Below are 20862 nucleotides of genomic sequence, written 5' to 3' on the forward strand. Positions count from 1 at the left end.
CCAATTGTTTGGTCTGGCTTCGGTGACCGCCTCTGTGTCAGAGACGTAGAGTGGTGCTCAGGTCTCCCACCCCCCAATTACACTACCGCATAGGCGCGGCGTACGACCCGTGGCTCCTCAAAACTAATAGGCGCCATCAGCCAAATAGCATCCTGTTAATGATGATGCAGATTTCGTTATTCGCTAAAGGATTTTTTTCTTTAACACGTAAAAATATTATTTGACGTGTTTTAAATATCAGTGTTACTGATACAATATGCTAGCGTTACTAATGGTCTATTATTAGATGCTTTATCTCAATTTTTGACTGGATTGTCTAATAATAGATGCTTATTGCATCATTCGCAAAGTGACGAAACTCTACAGCAGGCTCCTCAAATTCAAAAAGTTATTTTTTCATCTTTCTCAAGGTGACGAAACTGTACAGAAGTATTTCCTCGCGTTACAAAGTTATTTTTAGAAGCCTGTTGTAGGTTTATCGCTGAATAAAGGAGTACCCCTTACTTGCTATGCAGGACGCTCGATTAACGGATGCCAAGTGCCAACATAGTCGCTCTAAAACTCTGGGCGCCAAACCGTGTATTGACGTAAGTTGTGCCATATATGGCGCCGCCCATAAGAAACTTTAATTTTTCTTTTTCGCAGAAATATTCTCGGGAGTATTCTCATCTACTCCCTAAAGTTTCATGGCATCCGAGTTTTATTTTTTATATACCGTGTATAGAGAAAAAAAATCGCTCCCTTGCAATATTAAACAATTTTTTTTGCAGAACCCTACCATTGAGTGATCTAATCATCTCCCCAAAGTTTCATGGTACACGGATGAACGGCGTGAAACCGAAATTTTATAAACCGTATATAGAGAAAAATCGCACACTCGCGCGGCGCCGCCCTTGCGAAATTTAAAAAGGATTTTTTACAGAACCCTTCCCGGAATTGTTCTAATCAACTCCCCTAAAGTCTCATGGCTATCGGATAAAGGTGTCACACCAAAATCGACTTATTTTTATATACCGTATTTAGAGAAAAATCGCACCCTCCCGTGGCGCCGCCCTTGCAAAATTTAAAATGATTTTTTTACAGAACCCTTTCCTAGAGTTTTATATTGAACTCCCCATAGTGTCATGCCTATCGGATAAACATTGTCACTGCAATTCACTCTTATTATTTTTATATACTGTAAATTCAGAAAAATTGGACTTTCCCGTGACGCCGCCCTGGCGAAATTAAAAATTATTTTTTTACAGAACACTTCCCTAGAGTGTTATAATGAACTCCCCAAAGTCTCATGGCTATCAGATGAACAGTATGAAATCAAAATAGACTTTTATTTTTATACTCCGTATATAGAGAAAAACAAATCGCGCCCTGCCGGGGCGCCACCCCTGCGAATTTTAAGAAAATTTGTTCGCAGAAACCTCCCTATGAATATTTTCAACAACTTCCCAACGTTTCACGGCGATGTGATAAGAGGTGTGGTAATGCATAAAAGACACACACACACAGACACACACACATTGCTTTATATATATATATATATATATATATATATATATATATATATATATATATATATATATATATATATATATATATATATATATATATATATATATATATATATATATATATATATATATATATATATATATATATATATATATATATATATTTAGATAGATATATAGATAAATAAGCTTCAAAACCAAATTTGAGTTATCGTTTTTAATATAAGAATACGTTAGAAATGCAAAATTAAAAAAAAAAAGGTTAGTATTATCAAACAATCAAATCAATACATCAAATCTCTAAATTTTGCTAACTTGAAACTCCTGCTCCAGGCTGGGAAAAAATCATTTTAGTCGGGAAAAATATTCCGTTCAATACTACAGCTAAGCTTTAATATACGGTCTATTCTCTCTAAATTTTGTACAGATAGAATGTTAACTTTTAACGGAGCATACGATAATGACTGACTTCCCCTACCCCTTTCAAATAAAAAGAGAACATGAACATTATATTGTGCACTGTCAAAACGCCCCGGGACAAATCGGCCCCGTCAAAATGGCCCCGTAATATGACCACGTCAAATTGACCCCCGACAAAACGACCCAGTCAAAATAGCTTCGTCAAAAGAGCCCGACGTCTTGGCTCCTGTTAAATGGGCTGCCGTCATATTAACTCGCAACATATAGGCTCCCGACAAATAGGCTCAGGACATATTGGCAACCGACAAATGGGCTCCCGACATATTGATTTCCGACAAATAGGCTCCTTTCATATTAGCTTCCGACAAAATGACTCCCAACATATTGGATCCAGACAAAGGAATCGTATGACCAACATTGGCATACAAGTAACCATTTTGTTTTACCTCCACTACCACTAAAACCTTGTTTAAATGCCCGAAGAAAATGTTTTTCACGACCAACCTGAATTCACAAACAAACAGAGCCCTTAACAGCTAAATTCCACCAATTCTAAAGTTTTGATGTTTAATTTACAACAGTAAAGTTTTGTTGCTTAAAAGCGAGCACATAATATCAAATGTACGATATACATGATGTTTACAGGATAACATTTTGTTTTGATAACCTACAAGCATACTGCAGGTAGGAATGTACAGTGTCGACCCCTCTCCCACACACTGAGTTGGAACAGTCTATAACCGACTCATTTATGGAATTCATAGATAGATGACCCTTAAATTAAAACATACTATTTCTTATAATAGATCAACTATTGTAAAAATAAGGCCTGCAGAACAAAGGATGCATAAGTTGTATTACTTAAGAGTGTTGGATAAGCTTAAACTAAAGAATATTGATGAAGGGTTCCTACTGGCAGGTGTCATATCCAATGAGACAGTTTTGCCAGGAGACTTATTCTCTACGGAAACCATACTGTCGGGAGCCAAATTGACAAGAGCCTATTTGTCTTGAGCCAAAATGACTTGAGCTTATTTGTCGGGAGTCGTAATGACGGGGGCCGTTTTGTCAAGAAACTAAATGACCGGAGCCTATATGTCGGGAACCTAAATAACGGGAGCCTATTTGTCATGAGCCTATATGACGGGGTCCATATGTCGCTTTTGACGGGTCGATTTGACGGGGCTCTTATGTCATGGCCGATATCTCGGGGTCGTATATATATATATATATATATATATATATATATATATATATATATATATATATATATATATATATATATATATATACATATATATAATAAAAGTGACTCCAAATTATGTGTTTTATTTTTGTCTGACTACAATATTACACATCTATTTACTTTTAAGTATTTTGTATATTCTTTGTACAACTGATCAAGTTCCTTTTGTAAGGCTATTTTCCGTTCATCGTCAACACTCGTTGGGTCGTCATCAATCTGTTTTTTCAGTTGTTTTAATCTCGCTTCAAGGCTTTCGATGCGCTCTTGTTCTTGTTGTTTGATTAGTGCAAGCAGTTTTGTATTCTGTTCTTTCGCAAGTTTTAAATCAGCTTCAGTTTTAGTGAACTCTTGTTGTTGCTTCTCGATCAATTCATTGTACGACTTTGACACGTCCTTTTTTTGCTTTTCAAGATCATCCAAAAATTGAGTACATTTTTCGTTGTTCTTTGAAATTGTAGCCATATTTTCCTTGATCCTTAAGTCTTGTAAATCAGCATCAAGACGCTTTTTAAGATCTGTAAGCTTTATTTCATGAGATTTTTTTAGTACTGTAGGATCTCCAACTTTGCTTTCAATGCTTCGTCTGTATTCAGTTTCTAGATGGCTTTTGCTTAAACTATATTGTTGTTCAAGAGCTTGTTTGTTTTTAGCAAAGCGTTTCATAACTTTTTCAAAATCGCTCTTTTCTTTTTCTCGTTTTTTTGTTTCTTTTTCAATTTTCTCCATCACTATTTTCAGTTCTTGAATTCTATTAACGTTTCCAATTATTTGGGCATGAAAAGCATCTATAATTCTGAGTAGATCAGCAAAAATATTGCTTTCCTTATCTTCATCTGATATGTATTTTCTTAAATCTGATACTTTTTTTAGCAGTGTTTTGTTCATTTTAATAACTTTGTCATCTTGTAATTTTTTCTGTGACAAATCATTAAATTCTTCAGTTAATAATGTTAACATGTTCAACGCATAATCGCGTATCTTTGGTTCAGCAACTTTAATTAAATAATTTTGTCTTGAGGTCTCATATTTTTTAAACTTGTTGAAGCTGTAGCGTTGTCCATCCGATTTCAGCTGATCCACAGTATCAAGCAGCGCCTGCACTTGTATATTTCTAACTTTTTCATCTTTCGTTTTGTTGTCAAACAATATAGCCCTGTTGTTGCATTCGTCTAGCAAAGTTTTAAAATGACCTTCTTGGTTGCAGCACCACTCCTCAAATGTAATATTTTGGTTTTCAGCATCACCACTCTTGAAATTATCCCCATGAGTAACAATTACAATACAATAATTCCTTAAAAAGTCCTGTCCGAATATCTCCTTTAGAAGCCGAACACACTCCACATCATCTTTGGAATATCTTCCCCCATATTTCACTACTAGAAGAAAAGCGTGGTATCCTCTAGAGTTTAATGCGAAGGCATCTTTATTGTTATTTAATACAAGCTCAGCTGCTTTCTTAGCATCATCAATATGGGCTGTATCTCCCACACCTGGCTGGTCAACAACCAAAATTTCTCGACCGTTGAACTTCACCACACCTGTTTTAACTTCTCTGGTAACAGAGACTGTGCTTGCGTTAGCCTTAAACCAAGTTTTGCCTAGGATCATATTGCCTGTTTCACTCTTACCGTTTCCAGTGTGACCAATAAGAAGCAAATCTATCCCATTATCTGGTTTATGAGGTTTGCTTTTCTGCAAAATAAATTATGTTAGTCATTATTGCACAACTGCATATATACAGGAAATATACAGGAAATTAAAAAAAAAAAAAAAACAGGACTAACACTGCGGTGGGAAAGTGAAATATGAAATATAACTCATCACAGTATTAGATGCAACCTCAAAACTAACTGACCAATAGAAACAGCCTTACCTGCTTATCATTGTCCCCAATTATATCTAACATTTCGTCGCTTGAAACTAAAAGCAAAAGAGCAAAATATTAGTGTTTACAAAGATTTAAAAAAAAATATTTTAAAAATGAATTATTTAAAAAGTAAAGCGGGAGTAAACATTAAGTCGGAATGTACAAAACGGTCCTTCTTACCCGCATAGGGGTCTAAATTTGATACAATACTTATAAATGAAATTTCATCAACCTAGCTGTAACGGTACTCAAGTTATCGTGTTCACAGACACACACACACACATACACACACATACAACATACGGACACAATTGCCAAACTATGTTTTTTTCAGGGATGTGTAAAGCGTCGAGATTTGTGAAAATCTCGATTTCGATTTTTTTGCACGATTACAATACTTCCTCTAAATGGCTTACTTCGTATGCAAGAAAGTAAAAATTAGTAGATCTAGTGCGGTAGTATAACTCTTGGTTTTTCAAAATTAACTTGTAACTCGCAGTATAAATTATATAAATGTTCAGAGTTTCTTCCAGGCATCTCTTCGGGGGGGGGGGGAGGGGGCTTTGCCCACTCACCCCCCCCCCCCGAGAAAAATTTACCGCCCCTCGAACGAAATGAAATTTATATAATTTATATAGAAAATATAAACTTTTAACAGTGTATCCCACCCCCCCCCCCGAAGAAAGTCTACCACCCCCCGAAAATTTCAAGTGCCCCCCCCCCCCCGGAGAAAAAAGTCATGAAGAAACACTGTAAATGTTAAAACCAGCTTCATAGAAACTCATGCGACGATCTTATATAAAAAAATTGTTAATGTAGGCTGCATAAAAGCGTACTAATGCGGATTCCCAAACGTAAGACAAACGTGAAGAGAATTAGAAAAATAAATAAAACGGGGGGATGGCAACACAGGATATAGACAATATTTTCAATCCATTTTAATTACTTAAACTTTTTTAAACAGAATAGAATCTCGTAGAAAAAATATTGCAGACCAAGTAAACGCCAAATAAAATGAGCATAATAGTGCGGAATATTATTAGTACTTTATAAATTCACATGCGTTTTTTAAGAAATAGGAAATAGCGTAAATTACTACTTTTGATAAACATAATTTACTCAAAATTTGATAAAAGGCAGAGAATTAGATCTTTTACTTTTACATGGGAAATTTTATTTATCTATTTAAAACAGTACTCAAGTTATACGCTTTTGAAAAATACAAAGTCGAAAAAGTTTCACTTCCGGTTATCGGACATCGATGAAAAGTTGATACCTAGGCCTATCTACAAATGTGATATAATACTTATATGTGAAATTTTATCCACTTACCTGTAACTATACTCAAGTTATCGTGTTTACAGACACACTGACACACACACATACAAACATGCAGACATACCGACTAATTTGCAAAACTATGTTTTTCCGACTCATGGAGGTGTAAAACGCCGAGATTTGATAAAATCTCGATTTTTTTACGATTACAATACTTTCTCTATACACTGTATACAAGAAAGTAATAAACCGGGAGTAATCTTCCCTAAACGTTCTCGAATATTCTCATATAAAACAACAGGAGATGGCAACTCGGGATATAGACATGATTTTTAATCCATTTTAAATACTTAAACTTTTTAAAATAGAATAAAATCTCATAGAAAATATAATTGCACACCAATTGAACGCCAAATAAAATGTGCACAATAGTGCGGAATATTTTTAGGGCTTTGTAAATTCACATGCGCTTTTTGAGACATCGGAAATAGCGAAAATTGCTACTTCCGGTCAACAGAAATGACTCAAAATTTGAAATAAGGTCGAGAATTAGATATTTTACTTACATGTGAAAAAATTTCATTTATCTATCTGAAATAGTACTCAAGTTATAGGTTTTTGAAAAATTTTAAATTGAAAAAGTTCCACTTCCGGTTATTGGAAATCAGTCAAAAATTGATACGGATCTACCATTTTTATATAATACTTATATATGAAATCTCATCAACCTAGCTATAACGGTCCTCAAGTTATCGTGTTTACAGACACACAGAATATGCACCATAGCGCTTACATGATAACCCAGGGTGCCAAATCGAACCGTGCAGGGGCGCCGGCGAACGCGCCTGTTTTAATTTAGTGAACAAAATTATAATACTCCAAGCTTATCCGTAAATGGAAAGAAATAAACATATAGGATTTGTAGGGCCTGGCTTATTAACGGTTATTGATTTTAAAAATAGTTAGTAAACAGTAAGTTCAGTGTATAGAATAAATAAAAGGCAGTATTAAAAATACCAACGACATTGCACTTAATCAATCCCCGCTAATTATGTGATTATTTTTTTCCTAACACCAAAACAAAGTAATAAAAAAAAAGTTCTTTCTCCCCCGATTTAATGTTTTTTTTAAGGGAAGTAGCTGTGTTTGCCAAATCAAGGGACATAATGAGCGCTAAAGGACTAAATGTAAATACATTTCAGACACCATTAGAAATTTTACTAACGTTGATACACTTTTTTTTTAAATTTCATGTAATGTTCATAATTGAAAATGATTATTCTAAGTATGTAAAATGAAAATTGTTTTTAAAGACTTTCAATATTAATTTTTTAACTTATAAATTTAGATCATGAGCACTTAAATAATCTAACACTTGAATCCATGGAAGTATCGTTTTTTTTTTCATTTTTCTCTTATATTCCTTTGTAATCTTTGATTACAAACATTGTACAAACATACATACAGAATTGAATTTTATATATTAGACCAGCCGTCCCGGCCAGTCCCTGCTCTGGCCTCTGTGAAAAAAACTCTCTGTTAAGGACCATTACCTGTGCGTTTAGTAATTATCATGTATCCGGCATTGCCCATCCTAACCACAACCAACCAAAACAACAAACAAACAAAAAACCGCAAACATAACGAAATCACAATTACAAATACAAACACAAACGAAAACAAAAACCTAACAACAAACCCAACCACAACCATAAACATAAACACCAAGAAAAAACAAACGAAAAAAAGCAAACGAAAACAAACCAATTCCAAACGCAAACCCACAACACAACACAACACAAATACAACACAAAGACAACACAAACTTAACACAAACTTAACACAAACACAACACAAACACAACACCAACACAACACCAACACAACACCAACACAACACCAACACAACACCAATACAACACAAACACAACACAAACACAAAACAAACACAACATAAACATAACACAAAACAAACCGGGACGGTTATTATTATATAACATTGTATATCTTCTTGTAGTTTCGAGCAGGTCTCTATAAAAGAGTTTTTATGGTGAGACCGACAAAAATGAATTACCCTTCGTGCGAAAAAAAACCAGACAAAAACGAAAACGAAAAAAAAGATAACTAATAACCTGCGGGAATTCCCGTTCCCGAATAAAGTTGTCCTTTGTTACTTCAACCGTCTTTAATTAAAAATATTAATCTACTGTATAAAATTGTATATCTTCTTTTAGTTTGGTGCAGGTGTCTATAAAAGAGCTTTCTGGTGCGTCCGGCCAAAACGAATTCCCCTTCTTGTGCAAAAAAGACAGACAAAAAAGAATGCGCAAAAAAAAAAAACACAAATTCCCGTTCAGGAATAAAGATGTCTTTTTTTACGTCAAATGTCTTTGATTAAAAAAATAATTAGTAAACAGTACGTTCAGTGTATGAAATAAATAAAATGCAGAATTAAAAATACCTACCATATGCACTTGATTAATACGTGCTAATTATGTAATTCTTTTTTTCCCAACAACAAAACAAAGTAATAAAAAGTAAATTCTTTTCCACCCGATTTAATTCCTTTAAAGGGAAGTAATTGTGTTTTCCTAATTTATCAAAGGGAAGTAAGTGCTAAAGAACTAAATATAAATAATTTTCAGACATAATTAGAATTTTTGTAAATGGTGATATTTTTTAAAAATGTTATTTAATGAACATGCCGACAATTATTACTATCAGATTGAAAAATGAAAAATTATTTCACAACACTTTCAGTATTAATTTTTTAAACCATGCATTTAGACCATGAGCATTTTAATTATCTAACTTTTAAATCCATGGAAGTATTGTATTTTCTTATATTCCTTTGAAATCCACAACTAACATAATTACATACATACAGAATTTTCAACTTTATATATTAGATTTAAGGACTAAGATAGTTTAATAAAGAAACTAAATTATTTATTGTATTTTTCTTATTTTGTTCTTTTTAACCAACTGTTATTGGTTTGGCCGTAAATCTAGTTGATCAGTATAATTTGCGTATCATTTCGATAAATTCCTATACGTTTCAAGTATATAAGTCCATGTATTTTATGGTAAATATTTTTTGGTTTGGCCTTAAATCAAGTGAAGTCACTCTACGTGCGGTTAAAGTTTTTAATTGTTGTGAAAATAAAGTATTTGTTCTGATTTTGTATAACTAAAGGAATGTTTCTACCAATGAATATAGCAATAAATTAAATATCGTCTTTAAATAAATGTGTGTTAAACAATTTGGGGAAAAAATATAACAACTTTCTCTACATAAAAACGTATTTTACAGTTCTACGTATAGTGCAGAAGCTCTCATTTAACGAAACAGACAAACAAACTAAAAAATATACAAACTTAGAAAAAATTGAGTTTTAGCAGAATATAGATACATTGATAGATAGTATCCTTAGTAACTAGTTGAGAAAAAGTAAAAATCTAACTAAACAAATAATTTTTGGCCTGTCTCCCGACAGGCTATGCAGGTAATAAAAGTAAATATATTATAATTAAGATTATTGATACAAATGCGTCACCTTTTGTTGAACAAATTAAAATCGTTATAATATGAGTAATTACATCTTTGGTCTAAATGGTCATGTAAATGATACTCAGTTAAAAAAAATACATACCTATTTCATTTCCAGGCGATTCACTTCCCTGAATTTCAGCAACTGCGGCGTCTTCTAATGGCACAAAGTTGGACAAATTTTGACAATCTGCCAAGAAAATTGTATACGAAATAAACTGAACAGTAATATAAATTAGGGTCTTGTTATTTATCTAACTTAAGTCGTCATATTATGATTAATCCCATCTTCACCAATTTGGTTTAGTAAATGGTATTAAGTGAAGAAAAACATACTTGTTTCATTTTCATGCGATTCATTTCCCTGAATTTCATCAACTGAGGTGTTTTCTGATGGCACAACGTTGGACAAACTCAGACCATCTGCCAACAACATTAAATTAAATAGAAATTAAAAGGAGTCAAACCCATCTTTGAAAAAGTTTGATTTTTAAAATAAATAATTGTAGGCTTACTTTATCTAGAATTCTAATAGTATTAGAATAGTATTTTCTAGTATTCTAATATGTTCTACCTGTAATTTCTTGTATTTTATTTGCAATGTTCGAAAGGCCGATTTCCTTGTCATTAAGTACATCTTTTAATAACTTCATATCATCCTCTTGCAAAATTAACTGGTCTAATATTGCCAGAGCTCCTTCGTGTTTGTCAGCATTTCGTATATTTTCCTAGTATAAAAATAGAATATTTTATAAAAATGTATGTAACTTTAAGTTGCATAAAAAAAAAAGACAAACTTATGTTGAAAATATACTTTTAAATAATTCCTATTTATAATTTAGAGTTATTTCAGTAGAACTTTTCTTCATGTTATATTTCACCTCTTCTTGCTGGCTAAAGATATCTTTGTGTTTCTTCAACACTCGCAGGAAAAGTTCGGGGTCCACCTCGTTACAAAATGTGTCTTTGATTGCCAGTTTTATGTCGCTCATAGATTGTATGACAACGATTGAATCATCGTCAGTCTCTGTCAAAAGAAACATGTTGGATTAAATATAATCTTTAAAACGACAATGTCAAATTATTTGTTATTTCGAATGCCCAACCGCACGCACGCTGATACGCACTAATTTAATTGGAAAGCACACACAGACACACACACACACACACACACATATATATATATATATATATATATATATATATATATATATATATATATATATATATATTATATATATTTTATTTATTTTATTTTATTTTATTTTATTTTATTTTATTTTATTTTATTTTAGTTTATTTTATTTTATTTTATTTTATTTTATTTTATTTTATTTTATTTTATTTTATTTTATTTTATTTTATTTTATTTTATTTTATTTTATTTTATTTTATTTTATTTTATTTTAGTTTAGTTTAGTTTAGTTTAGTTTAGTTTAGTTTAGTTTAGTTTAGTTTAGTTTAGTTTAGTTTAGTTTAGTTTAGTTTAGTTTAGTTTAGTTTAGTTTAGTTTAGTTTAGTTTAGTTTAGTTTAGTTTAGTTTAGTTTAGTTTAGTTTAGTTTAGTTTAGTTTAGTTTAGTTTAGTTTAGTTTAGTTTAGTTTAGTTTAGTTTAGTTTAGTTTAGTTTAGTTTAGTTTAGTTTAGTTTAGTTTAGTTTAGTTTAGTTTAGTTTAGTTTAGTTTAGTTTAGTTTAGTTTAGTTTAGTTTAGTTTAGTTTAGTTTAGTTTAGTTTAGTTTAGTTTATCTTATCTTATCTTATCTTATCTTATCTTATCTTATCTTATCTTATCTTATCTTATCTTATCTTATCTTATCTTATCTTATCTTATCTTATCTTATCTTATCTTATCTTATCTTATTTTATTTTATTTTATTTTATTTTATTTTATTTTATTTTATTTTATTTTATTTTATTTTATTTTATTTTATTTTATTTTATATATAGGCCTATATATATATATATATATATATATATATATATATATATATATATATATATATATATATATATATATATATATATATATATATATATATATATATATATACATACATTTATGAATGTGCCTATATGTATATGTATTTGTGTGTATATACGTGTACGTGTACGTGTACGTGTACGTGTACGTGTACGTGTACGTGTACATGTACGTGTACGTGTACGTGTACGTGTACGTGTACGTGTACGTGTACGTGTACGTGTACGTGTACGTGTACGTGTACGTGTACGTGTACGTGTACGTGTACGTGTACGTGTACGTGTACGTGTACGTGTACGTGTACGTGTACGTGTACGTGTACGTGTACGTGTACGTGTACGTGTACGTGTACGTGTACGTGTACTTGTGCGTGTGCGTGTGCGTTTACGTGTGTGTGTACGTGTACGTGTACGTGTGCGTGTACGTGTGTGTGTACGTGTGCGTGTACGTGTGCGTGTGCGTGTGCGTGTGCGTGTACGTGTGCGTGTACGTGTACGTGTGCGTGTACGTGTGCGTCTACGTGTGCGTGTACGTGTATGTACATTTTTATGTATATTGTTATGTATTTTTTTACTTTCTCGTATATACAAAGTATAGAGAAAGTCTTGTAATCGTGCAAAAAAAAAACGTTTTACACTTCACTGATACTGAAAAACATAATTTTGTAATCTTGTCCGTATGTCTTTATGTATGTGTGTGTGTTTGTGTTTGTCTGTGTGTCTGTGTGTGTGTCTGCGTGTCTGTAAACACGATAACTTAAGTCCCGTACAGCTAGGTTGATGAAATTTCATATATAAGTTATTTATCAAAATCGTAAATTCGATTTCCAATAACCGGAAGTGGTACTTTTGTTACTTTGAATTTTTCAAAAGCCTTTAACTTGAGTACTATTTCAGATAGATAAATGAAATGTCACATGTATGTAAAAGATCTAATTCTCTACCTTCTGTCAAATTTTGAGTAATTTTTGTTGACCGGAAGTACTAATTTACGCTACTTCCGATTTCTCAAAAACTAATGTAAATTTATAAAGTACTAAAAATATTTCGCACTATTAAGCACATTTTATTTGGCGTTCACTGGTGTGCAATTCTTTTTTCTACGAGATTTTCTTCTATTTTAAAAAGTTTAAGTATTTAAAATGTATTAAAAATCATGTCTATAGCCCGAGTTCCCATCCCCTGTTTTTTTATATACGAATATTCGAGAAAGGTTTATTATGTATATTTTTATGCATATGTAATATCCTGTCTATTATATTATATTTATATTATATTATTATATATATTACAAATTTTAAACTGTTTCACTCGCCTTTTTTTCTGATACACAAGTATTCCAGATATGATAAATATGATAAATATTGATTTTCAGTAAAGGGGTCGGCGTGGTCGAATCGGTAAAGCTCATGGTTGCTAAACCGAAAAGTCTCGAGTTCGAACCCTCGGGCAGATGAGGCTCGTTAGCTGGGGACAGCCACTCTTCTAGGAGAGACAACTCCAAAATTAAACAACTGCTGCCTTGTAGTTTGTTCTTGGTTGGACAAAGGCTTTGGAAGCAAATCCAAAAAGAAAAGCAGGCTGAAATCGGAGTCAATGGCCTCAATGGCGCATAACCAGTTGACACGTATACTTAATTGTGTTGGAGGCGTGGTCGAGTCGGCAAAAAGCTCATGGTTGATAAATTCGAACAAAGTCTCGAGTTCAAACCCACTGGCAGATAAATCTCGATCCCCTTCAACACTAATAATTAAGAACGAAGAAGAAGAAGAAGAAGACTCGCCTGGTATTAGGCCTTGTAGTGTATCCATTGGTAGATATGCTTATGTAAAAGAAAATACATTGCATTAATAGAAATAACAACAAACAGCACAATAATCAATAGACCTATTTGGAGTCGCTCTAACTTATTGCCACTATTGTAATATTGGGAATTTCTGGTCTGACGTTAGGATTTCTAGGAAAACATTACCTTTTTTTCGACAGTTGCCACGTAGCAAATCGATTTAATTTGACTCAGGCTAAGGCTGTATATTATCTTAAACTTAATTTAGTTCCACATTACTATCAATATTATTAACCTTAATGGATTAAACTGTACACTAAATGTACTTTAATACTTCTGTTATTCGAAAGATGTATTAACTTTTATTTATAAAGAAATAATATACACTCACGCACCACCCGCACACACATACACACACAAACATATGGTCTACGCACACATACATATATATACATACATACATACACACACATATATATATATATGTATATATATATATATATATATATATATATATATATATATATATATATATATATATATATATATATATATATATATATATATATATATATATATATAAAGAGAGAGAGAGAGAGAGAGAGATGTACATATATATAATCAATCAATATGAGATGAGTACAAATGGAATTTTTTAAAATAAAAATCTGTTCCTTAGCCTTATCAGTTATTTGCAATTTAAATTATGGACCATCACAAGCTATATTTGGACAAATAATTTGTATCAAGTATGCACTAAAACAAATACATTTTACGCCTACCTTCTAGTTGCTAAATGACAAACGGCAGATGTCGTCTTCTCTCGATAGTGTTTAAAGGAAAAGAACGAAGCATCCGATTACTTCTTTAAAGTCATTTTTCGAGAAAAAACCAAGTTTATAAATAGATCGCTTCTGATTAAGATTAAGGCTGATATACATAATCCGCAACTGATGCATATCATTATTTCATTATTATATTGTTTATTTATTTTAAAAAATCAAATTAAAAAAAATATTTAACTGTTTTATATTTTAAAATTTAAAAAATACCCTCAAATTACGTTTTTGATTTTTAAAAAATTGCTATAAATAAGCATGATAAAAACAAATTTCCGAGAAAATAGGATGTTTATAAATAAATCGTTTGTGATATAGGCCTTTATTAACTGCAGCAGAAAACTGTCATTATTATAGTGTTTATTTTTTAAATTTATTTTTTAAACTTTTTTTTAATTTATTTTTTTATTTATTTTTTAAATTTATTCTTTAAATTTAAAAAAAAACTGTTTTATAATTGAACATTCGTTTTTAATAAATATAGTGGAATTTTGTGTCAGGCAAAAAGTAAATGTGTAGGATTACATCGAGTTTGTTCACACTAAATTTGAGAAATACAGTTCTAAGTAAATCACAATTTTGAAATGTTTTTCCAGTACATATTCTCTACTATTCAATCACGAATGTTTGTATTTTTATTACTTTACAATTTCAACATTCATACTTTAGTTCAAAAACGGTTGATCTCATTTTTTATGAAAATATTTGAAAATTTAAAATAATTATTTAATTTTTTTCTAGATGGCTTCTGAATTCTGTTTTTTTTTTCCATAATGTGAATGGTTCTAATACTATGTATTTAGCAATCCAGAATTGGATGTTATGAAAAAGGTATTATTGACATTTTATTCATTTGTGACACGTTGTAAACTTTTGTACACATGCCATGCATTGCATAATACTTGGCCGATGGAGATGAAATTCAGGATAACATATTTATCAGGGCACCCACAACATTATTTTCAATTTGAATAATTTTTTTGTACGAAAACCCCGAGATCGTGTCGGACGAGTTTAAAACAAATTACCTTTATTTTTTTATAGATTCTGCAAAAAAAAACAAAAAACATTTTACTTAATAAGTTAAGCTAAATTAATTCTGGGATTTCGTATTCATATTTTTTGTTTTAATATGTTTGTCAAATAAAAATAATCTACTTGATTATTTTTTTATGGGAAGTCGTGGTAAGATGGTAGAGCAAACGACTGCTAATCCGAAAGTGTCAACACTGTATCCGACCTCGATTGAGTAGGATGCCCCTGAGTCAAGTTATGTCAACAAGCTCTAAAGGTTAACTGACTTGGGGAAAATAAAGTCGACTGGGCGTAGTACTGGCCACACTATCCCTTCATACGGCGTGGTCATAGAAACATGTTAACTCTTCTTCCTTTGTGTACGAAACACCGGGTTCCAAAGGGTAACTTTACTTTTTTTTTTTTTCTTTTTATTTTACTTTTTAAATTTAAGTTATTATTTGATTGTTTCGACATTAACTATTTGTAGAAGCAATAATGTTTTTAAAATTGATTAAAATACTTTTTTTTCAGCGGGACATTTTTAAAAAATTAAATCTGGAAAAGTGCATTAATTTTAAACGTGAATACGATGTTAAAAAAGTCTATCTATGTAGCTCTATACATAGTATTATATATTAGTATTATATTCACCTCGACGTATAACAAAAAAAGGATGGAAGCCTTAGTCACATTGTCATGAAATAGTGTTTAAAAAAATGTGATTGGTTCTGCAAGTTCGTAATGTAAAACTTGTAACGTTAATATTTCACTGATTGCTGTTGTCTAGCCTAAATGTCGCATTTTAAGTGGATATGCCTTTCTGCTATGTAAAGAAATAGGCCACAATTGGAAATTCACCACAAATAATGCCTAATTAACTTTGCTCCAAAATTATCACTGTAATGAAAAAAAAATCATTTGTCACATGATCGCTAGTTTGACCGAAATAGTTGTAGTCCACGGAGAGCAAATAATTTCTCCACCAACAAAGCGAGCTGTCACCTATTCATAGCCCTCCCATCCATACCTGAGCTAACCCTATGATCTAGTCTGGTCCATCTGATGACTCATGAAACTTAGTTTTATTCTACAAATAATATATTTCTAATTGCAATTTTAATATGTTTAATGTAATATGACAAACCTATGCGACAAACTTTTCCCCATAATTATTATGTATGAAAAAGTAAATAAAAACCATAACTTCAGGAGAGTAATTTTTTTTAAATGTTAAAATCAACTAAAAACATCCCAAATTCTATAACAATTTTACCGTGAGATAATTTGTATGTTTTGTCTGAGATCATTTGTCCATGATATCGTTTGTCCTGATATATTTTGTCCGTGAGATCATTTATATATATATATATATATATATATATATATATATATATATATATATATATATATATATATATATATATATATATATATGATATGGTATATATATGGATATATATATATCATATATATATATATATATATATATATATATATATATATATATATATATATATATATATATATATATATATATATATATTATTGTCCTGAGGTGTTTTCCCATGAGATCTTCTGGGATATTTTCGTCATGCAATGGTTTTATTTGTTTCACGAGTTGCATTTAAGTATTTTTTTATGTAATAGCTATTTTTATACAACCTGCCATTTTGTAATATTTAACGTGTATTAAGAGTTTTTCATTTACAATTTTTCAGATTCCCAAAGTAGTGAAAATATAAATAAAATTATTGCGTTGTTCTGAACAGGGGATTCTTTAGTATTTCTTACTCATTTTCATGTAGCCATATATATTTTATTGTACAACAGTTTTTAAAAAGTATAATTTGTATATCTCATACAAGCTACATAGACCTATAACTTCGGATAAAAGCCTAAATGCATATAAAACTAAGCTAAACCATGTTAAAAGATACAACTAATTTCAGGAAAAATCAATAAACAATTTATTAATTTATCCGGAAAATTTTCCCTGGAATAAAATCTGCCCGGACTGGTTGTCTCTGAGGAAGTAGACGAAGGGGTGATCCGCCACAAAGGACTCCGCCGGTGGGAGCATCACGGAAGTGACGGAGATGCCGATGACTGTTGCCGCAGCGGCAACGGTGCCGGTTTCTGTGACGTCAATAACGGCCTTGTGGATGACCTGACTGATGTATACCTGACCTGTGGATGTTGGTCATAGAAAGGTATAGTGAATGTAACATGTTTGTCTTTTCATATAATTAGTCACACTATTGTCATAGAAAGACATAGTGAGTGTTGTTTCATGAAAGTGGTCATACTTTTGTCAGCAAATAAAAAACGGTGAGTTTAACATTGGTTTGAATAAATGTGTATTGTTTCATGAAATAGGTCATACTTTTGTCAGCAAAGAAAAAATTGGTGAGTTTTACGTGTTCTAAATAAATGTGTGTTGTTTCATGAAATAGGTCATACTTTTGTCAGCAAATAAAAAAAAAAACGGTGAGTTTTACATGTTTATAATAAATGTGCTGTTTCAAATAATTGGTCATACTATTGTCATAGAAAGGAATATGATTGTAACACTTTTATACGAGACGCGTGTTTTTTTTTTATTGAAGTTGGTCATACTTTTGTCAGCAAAAAAAAATGGTGAGTTTTACATGTTCATAATAAATGGGTGTTGTTTCATGACGTTGTCATATTTGTGTTATAGAAAAAAATATTGATTATACAAGATTTATTTTGTTGCTTACGTTTTCATACTTTAGTCATAGAAAGAATCACCTGACTATAACTTAATTAAATCTGATTATAATTTTTGAGTGAAGCTATTATAGATACGAGCCGACCGGCGGCGTATCATACGCCGCTATTTAGTTGTTTTTTTTCTCTACTTTTCAGTAATTCATAATTTGTAAATTCGACAGTACCAATACTGCCACTGAAAATATTTGCTTTAAAACACTAAACCCCCCCCCTCCCCCCCCCCCCTCGTGAAAGCAGCATCCTCTTAGTTACCTCCTCTAAGTTTAAAATCGTTTCAAACTAAATTATCTGCCCCTAATAGCCGTCACCAAACCCGCCTCTATCAGTGTAAACATTTAGCGTGAACAACAGCTCACCTGACCATGTGAGGGGGAGGGCGTGGGGGTGGTAGCGATAGAGAGGAAGAGAGGGGACTGCAAGGCGCGCTTGCAGCTTGTTTTCTAACGTCTCCCAGAAGAGAATTATATATATAGATAATACTTTAGTCAAAAGAAGAAATATTAAAACTACTAACACACCCGACATTTGTTTTGTCATTGTAAAAAAATTGAGTGTAACAAGATTATACAAGATTTGATTTTTTTTAATGAAGTTACACGTTTGAATTAGGATAATTTTTCCCCTTCAAAATCTGTTTAAATTGCCATTGTATATATTCGATGTTTTTTGTTTAGGTTGTTGCAAATGTTAAACTCAGTTTCAAAGACCAGGATTATGAAAACGGATAACGTCAGACGTAGGGTTAATAGGTAGATGGCTACCTGGACCAGTAATCCAATTGATAGCCTACCTGTGTTTTAGGACACATAGTGATTGGTTCAGCAAACGCTTGCATTTGAATATAGTCCAAGTGATAGATCAGTATAGCAACTTATCTGCATAGGGTAATCCAGTTGATAGATCTACCTGTTCTTTACGACTCATAGCGATAATACTAACAAAAGCTTACCTCTACATTTAGTCTAGCTAATATATGTGTTCCAATTTTTCTGCAAAGGTCATATGTGATAGGTCTGTATTACAACTTACCAGCATAGGTCACGCAGGTGATAAATCTACCTGTGTTTCACCACCCATGCCAATGGTATTAACTTTAACTCTATATTTAGTCTAGCTAATATATGTGTTCCAACTTTTCTGCAAAGGTCATATGTGATAGGTCTGTATTACAACTTACCAGCATAGATCACGCAGGTGATGAATCTACCTGTGTTTCACCACCCATGCCAATGGTATTAACTTTAACATAACCTCACCTGAGCTGCTGATACCAGTGAAGTCAGCGCCCGCTGGACTGAAAGCCTTGACCATGCCCAGGTCCTTCAGAGGTTGGTTTAAGTTCAAGGTTGTCTCGATCTTAAACTTCGGGATGCTGAGCTGAAGTCGGGTGTAGCTCAGACCGGTGAAAAGCTCGTCGACTTTTCCTGGCGTCGCCAAAAGGGTTTCTGGGAAATAAAATACAAAACTCTAAATTATTTTCAACATCTTTTATGCTTTATTTAATTAACACTCTAAAATATCTCTTTTTAATAAGAACTTATTACACGCCCAAGTTATTTTCAGTTTACAGATAAAGAACAATGTTGATAACTTTAACGAAATCGGTTGTAAAATTGTTTGTACGAAACGATTTGCAATTTCATCAAATCACCAAGACATAATGAGCCCACAAAAAGTATCTTATTTTATTTTATATATTACATTAAGTAGTTAATGAACACTTAATTAAGTCTATCAAACAGATATGTTTCTTTTGCGTTTTCCAACAAAGCTTTTATCTTTTAAATTTACTTTCGGGTTCATTGAAAAGAAAGTTGTATACCAGGGATTTAAGTGCTCTGATTTTAAAATTAACGAAAAAGAAAAAGTATTTCACATTTTGTATTCCATTAAATAATCTCGCATATTTAAAGAGGGTGGGGGGGGGGGGGGTTGAAAACTCGATGTTGTGGAGAACTGTCTGGATTCTGTGTACATAAACTGTTCTCTCATTACTTTACGTACCCTTTTCCCATGCTGAATTTGAAACTAAAAAAACAAAAGCTTTCAACTGCACTAGAACTCATTTTTTTTTTTGTTCTTCAAATTCTTGGTTCAACATTTCACGCTAGAAACCCAATGTATTTTAAGTTATTAGAGCAGAGCCGGGGTCGGCGTGGTCGAGTCGGTAAAGCTCATGGTTGCTAAACCGAAAAGTCTCGAGTTTGAACCCTCGGACAGATGAGGCTCGTTAGCTGGGGACAGCCACTCTTCTAGGAGAGACAACTCCAAAATCAAACAACTGCTACCTTGTAGTTCGTTCTCGGTTGGACAAAGGCTATGGAAGCAAATCCAAAAAGAAAAGCAGGCTGAAATCGGAGTCAATGGCCTCAATGGCGCATAACCATTGTGATGGAAGCATGGTCGAGTCGGCAAAGCTCATGGTTGATAAAGTCGAAAAAAGTCTCGAGTTCAAATCCTCTGGCAGATAAGGCTCTCGATCATTCCCAACACTAAAAATTAAGAACGAAGAAGAAGAAAGAAGAGCAGAGCCTTATACAAACTAGACCGCACATTTTCCCAGGTAATGATGTAAAAACTAGACCGTCCACCTACCCAAGTCAGTAATACCATCCACCT

At 32.2% G+C, this 20862-nt stretch overlaps 2 protein-coding genes across 2 annotated transcripts; both read right to left on the bottom strand.

Moving 5' to 3' along the window:
- Window positions 1-3217: 3217 nt before the first annotated feature.
- LOC131933315 (reticulocyte-binding protein homolog 2a) lies at window positions 3218-10892 on the bottom strand. The gene is made up of 6 exons (XM_059290096.1): window positions 10750-10892; window positions 10443-10596; window positions 10205-10291; window positions 9972-10058; window positions 5048-5094; window positions 3218-4866 (listed from the first exon to the last, which is right to left on the bottom strand). The coding sequence occupies exons 1-6, from the start codon at window positions 10858-10860 to the stop codon at window positions 3271-3273; spliced, it is 2082 nt and encodes a 693-aa protein (XP_059146079.1). The 5' UTR covers window positions 10861-10892; the 3' UTR covers window positions 3218-3270.
- A 6540-nt stretch (window positions 10893-17432) lies between these two features.
- On the bottom strand, window positions 17433-20856 carry LOC131933314 (leukocyte elastase inhibitor-like). The gene is made up of 3 exons (XM_059290095.1): window positions 20839-20856; window positions 19500-19688; window positions 17433-17676 (listed from the first exon to the last, which is right to left on the bottom strand). The coding sequence occupies exons 2-3, from the start codon at window positions 19552-19554 to the stop codon at window positions 17465-17467; spliced, it is 267 nt and encodes an 88-aa protein (XP_059146078.1). The 5' UTR covers window positions 19555-19688; window positions 20839-20856; the 3' UTR covers window positions 17433-17464.
- Between the last annotated feature and the right edge of the window lie 6 nt (window positions 20857-20862).

This window comes from Physella acuta, unplaced genomic scaffold, assembly GCF_028476545.2.
Source record: "Physella acuta isolate Inbredline_101_S28 unplaced genomic scaffold, ASM2847654v3 ptg002451l, whole genome shotgun sequence".
Lineage (NCBI taxonomy): Eukaryota > Metazoa > Mollusca > Gastropoda > Physidae > Physella > Physella acuta.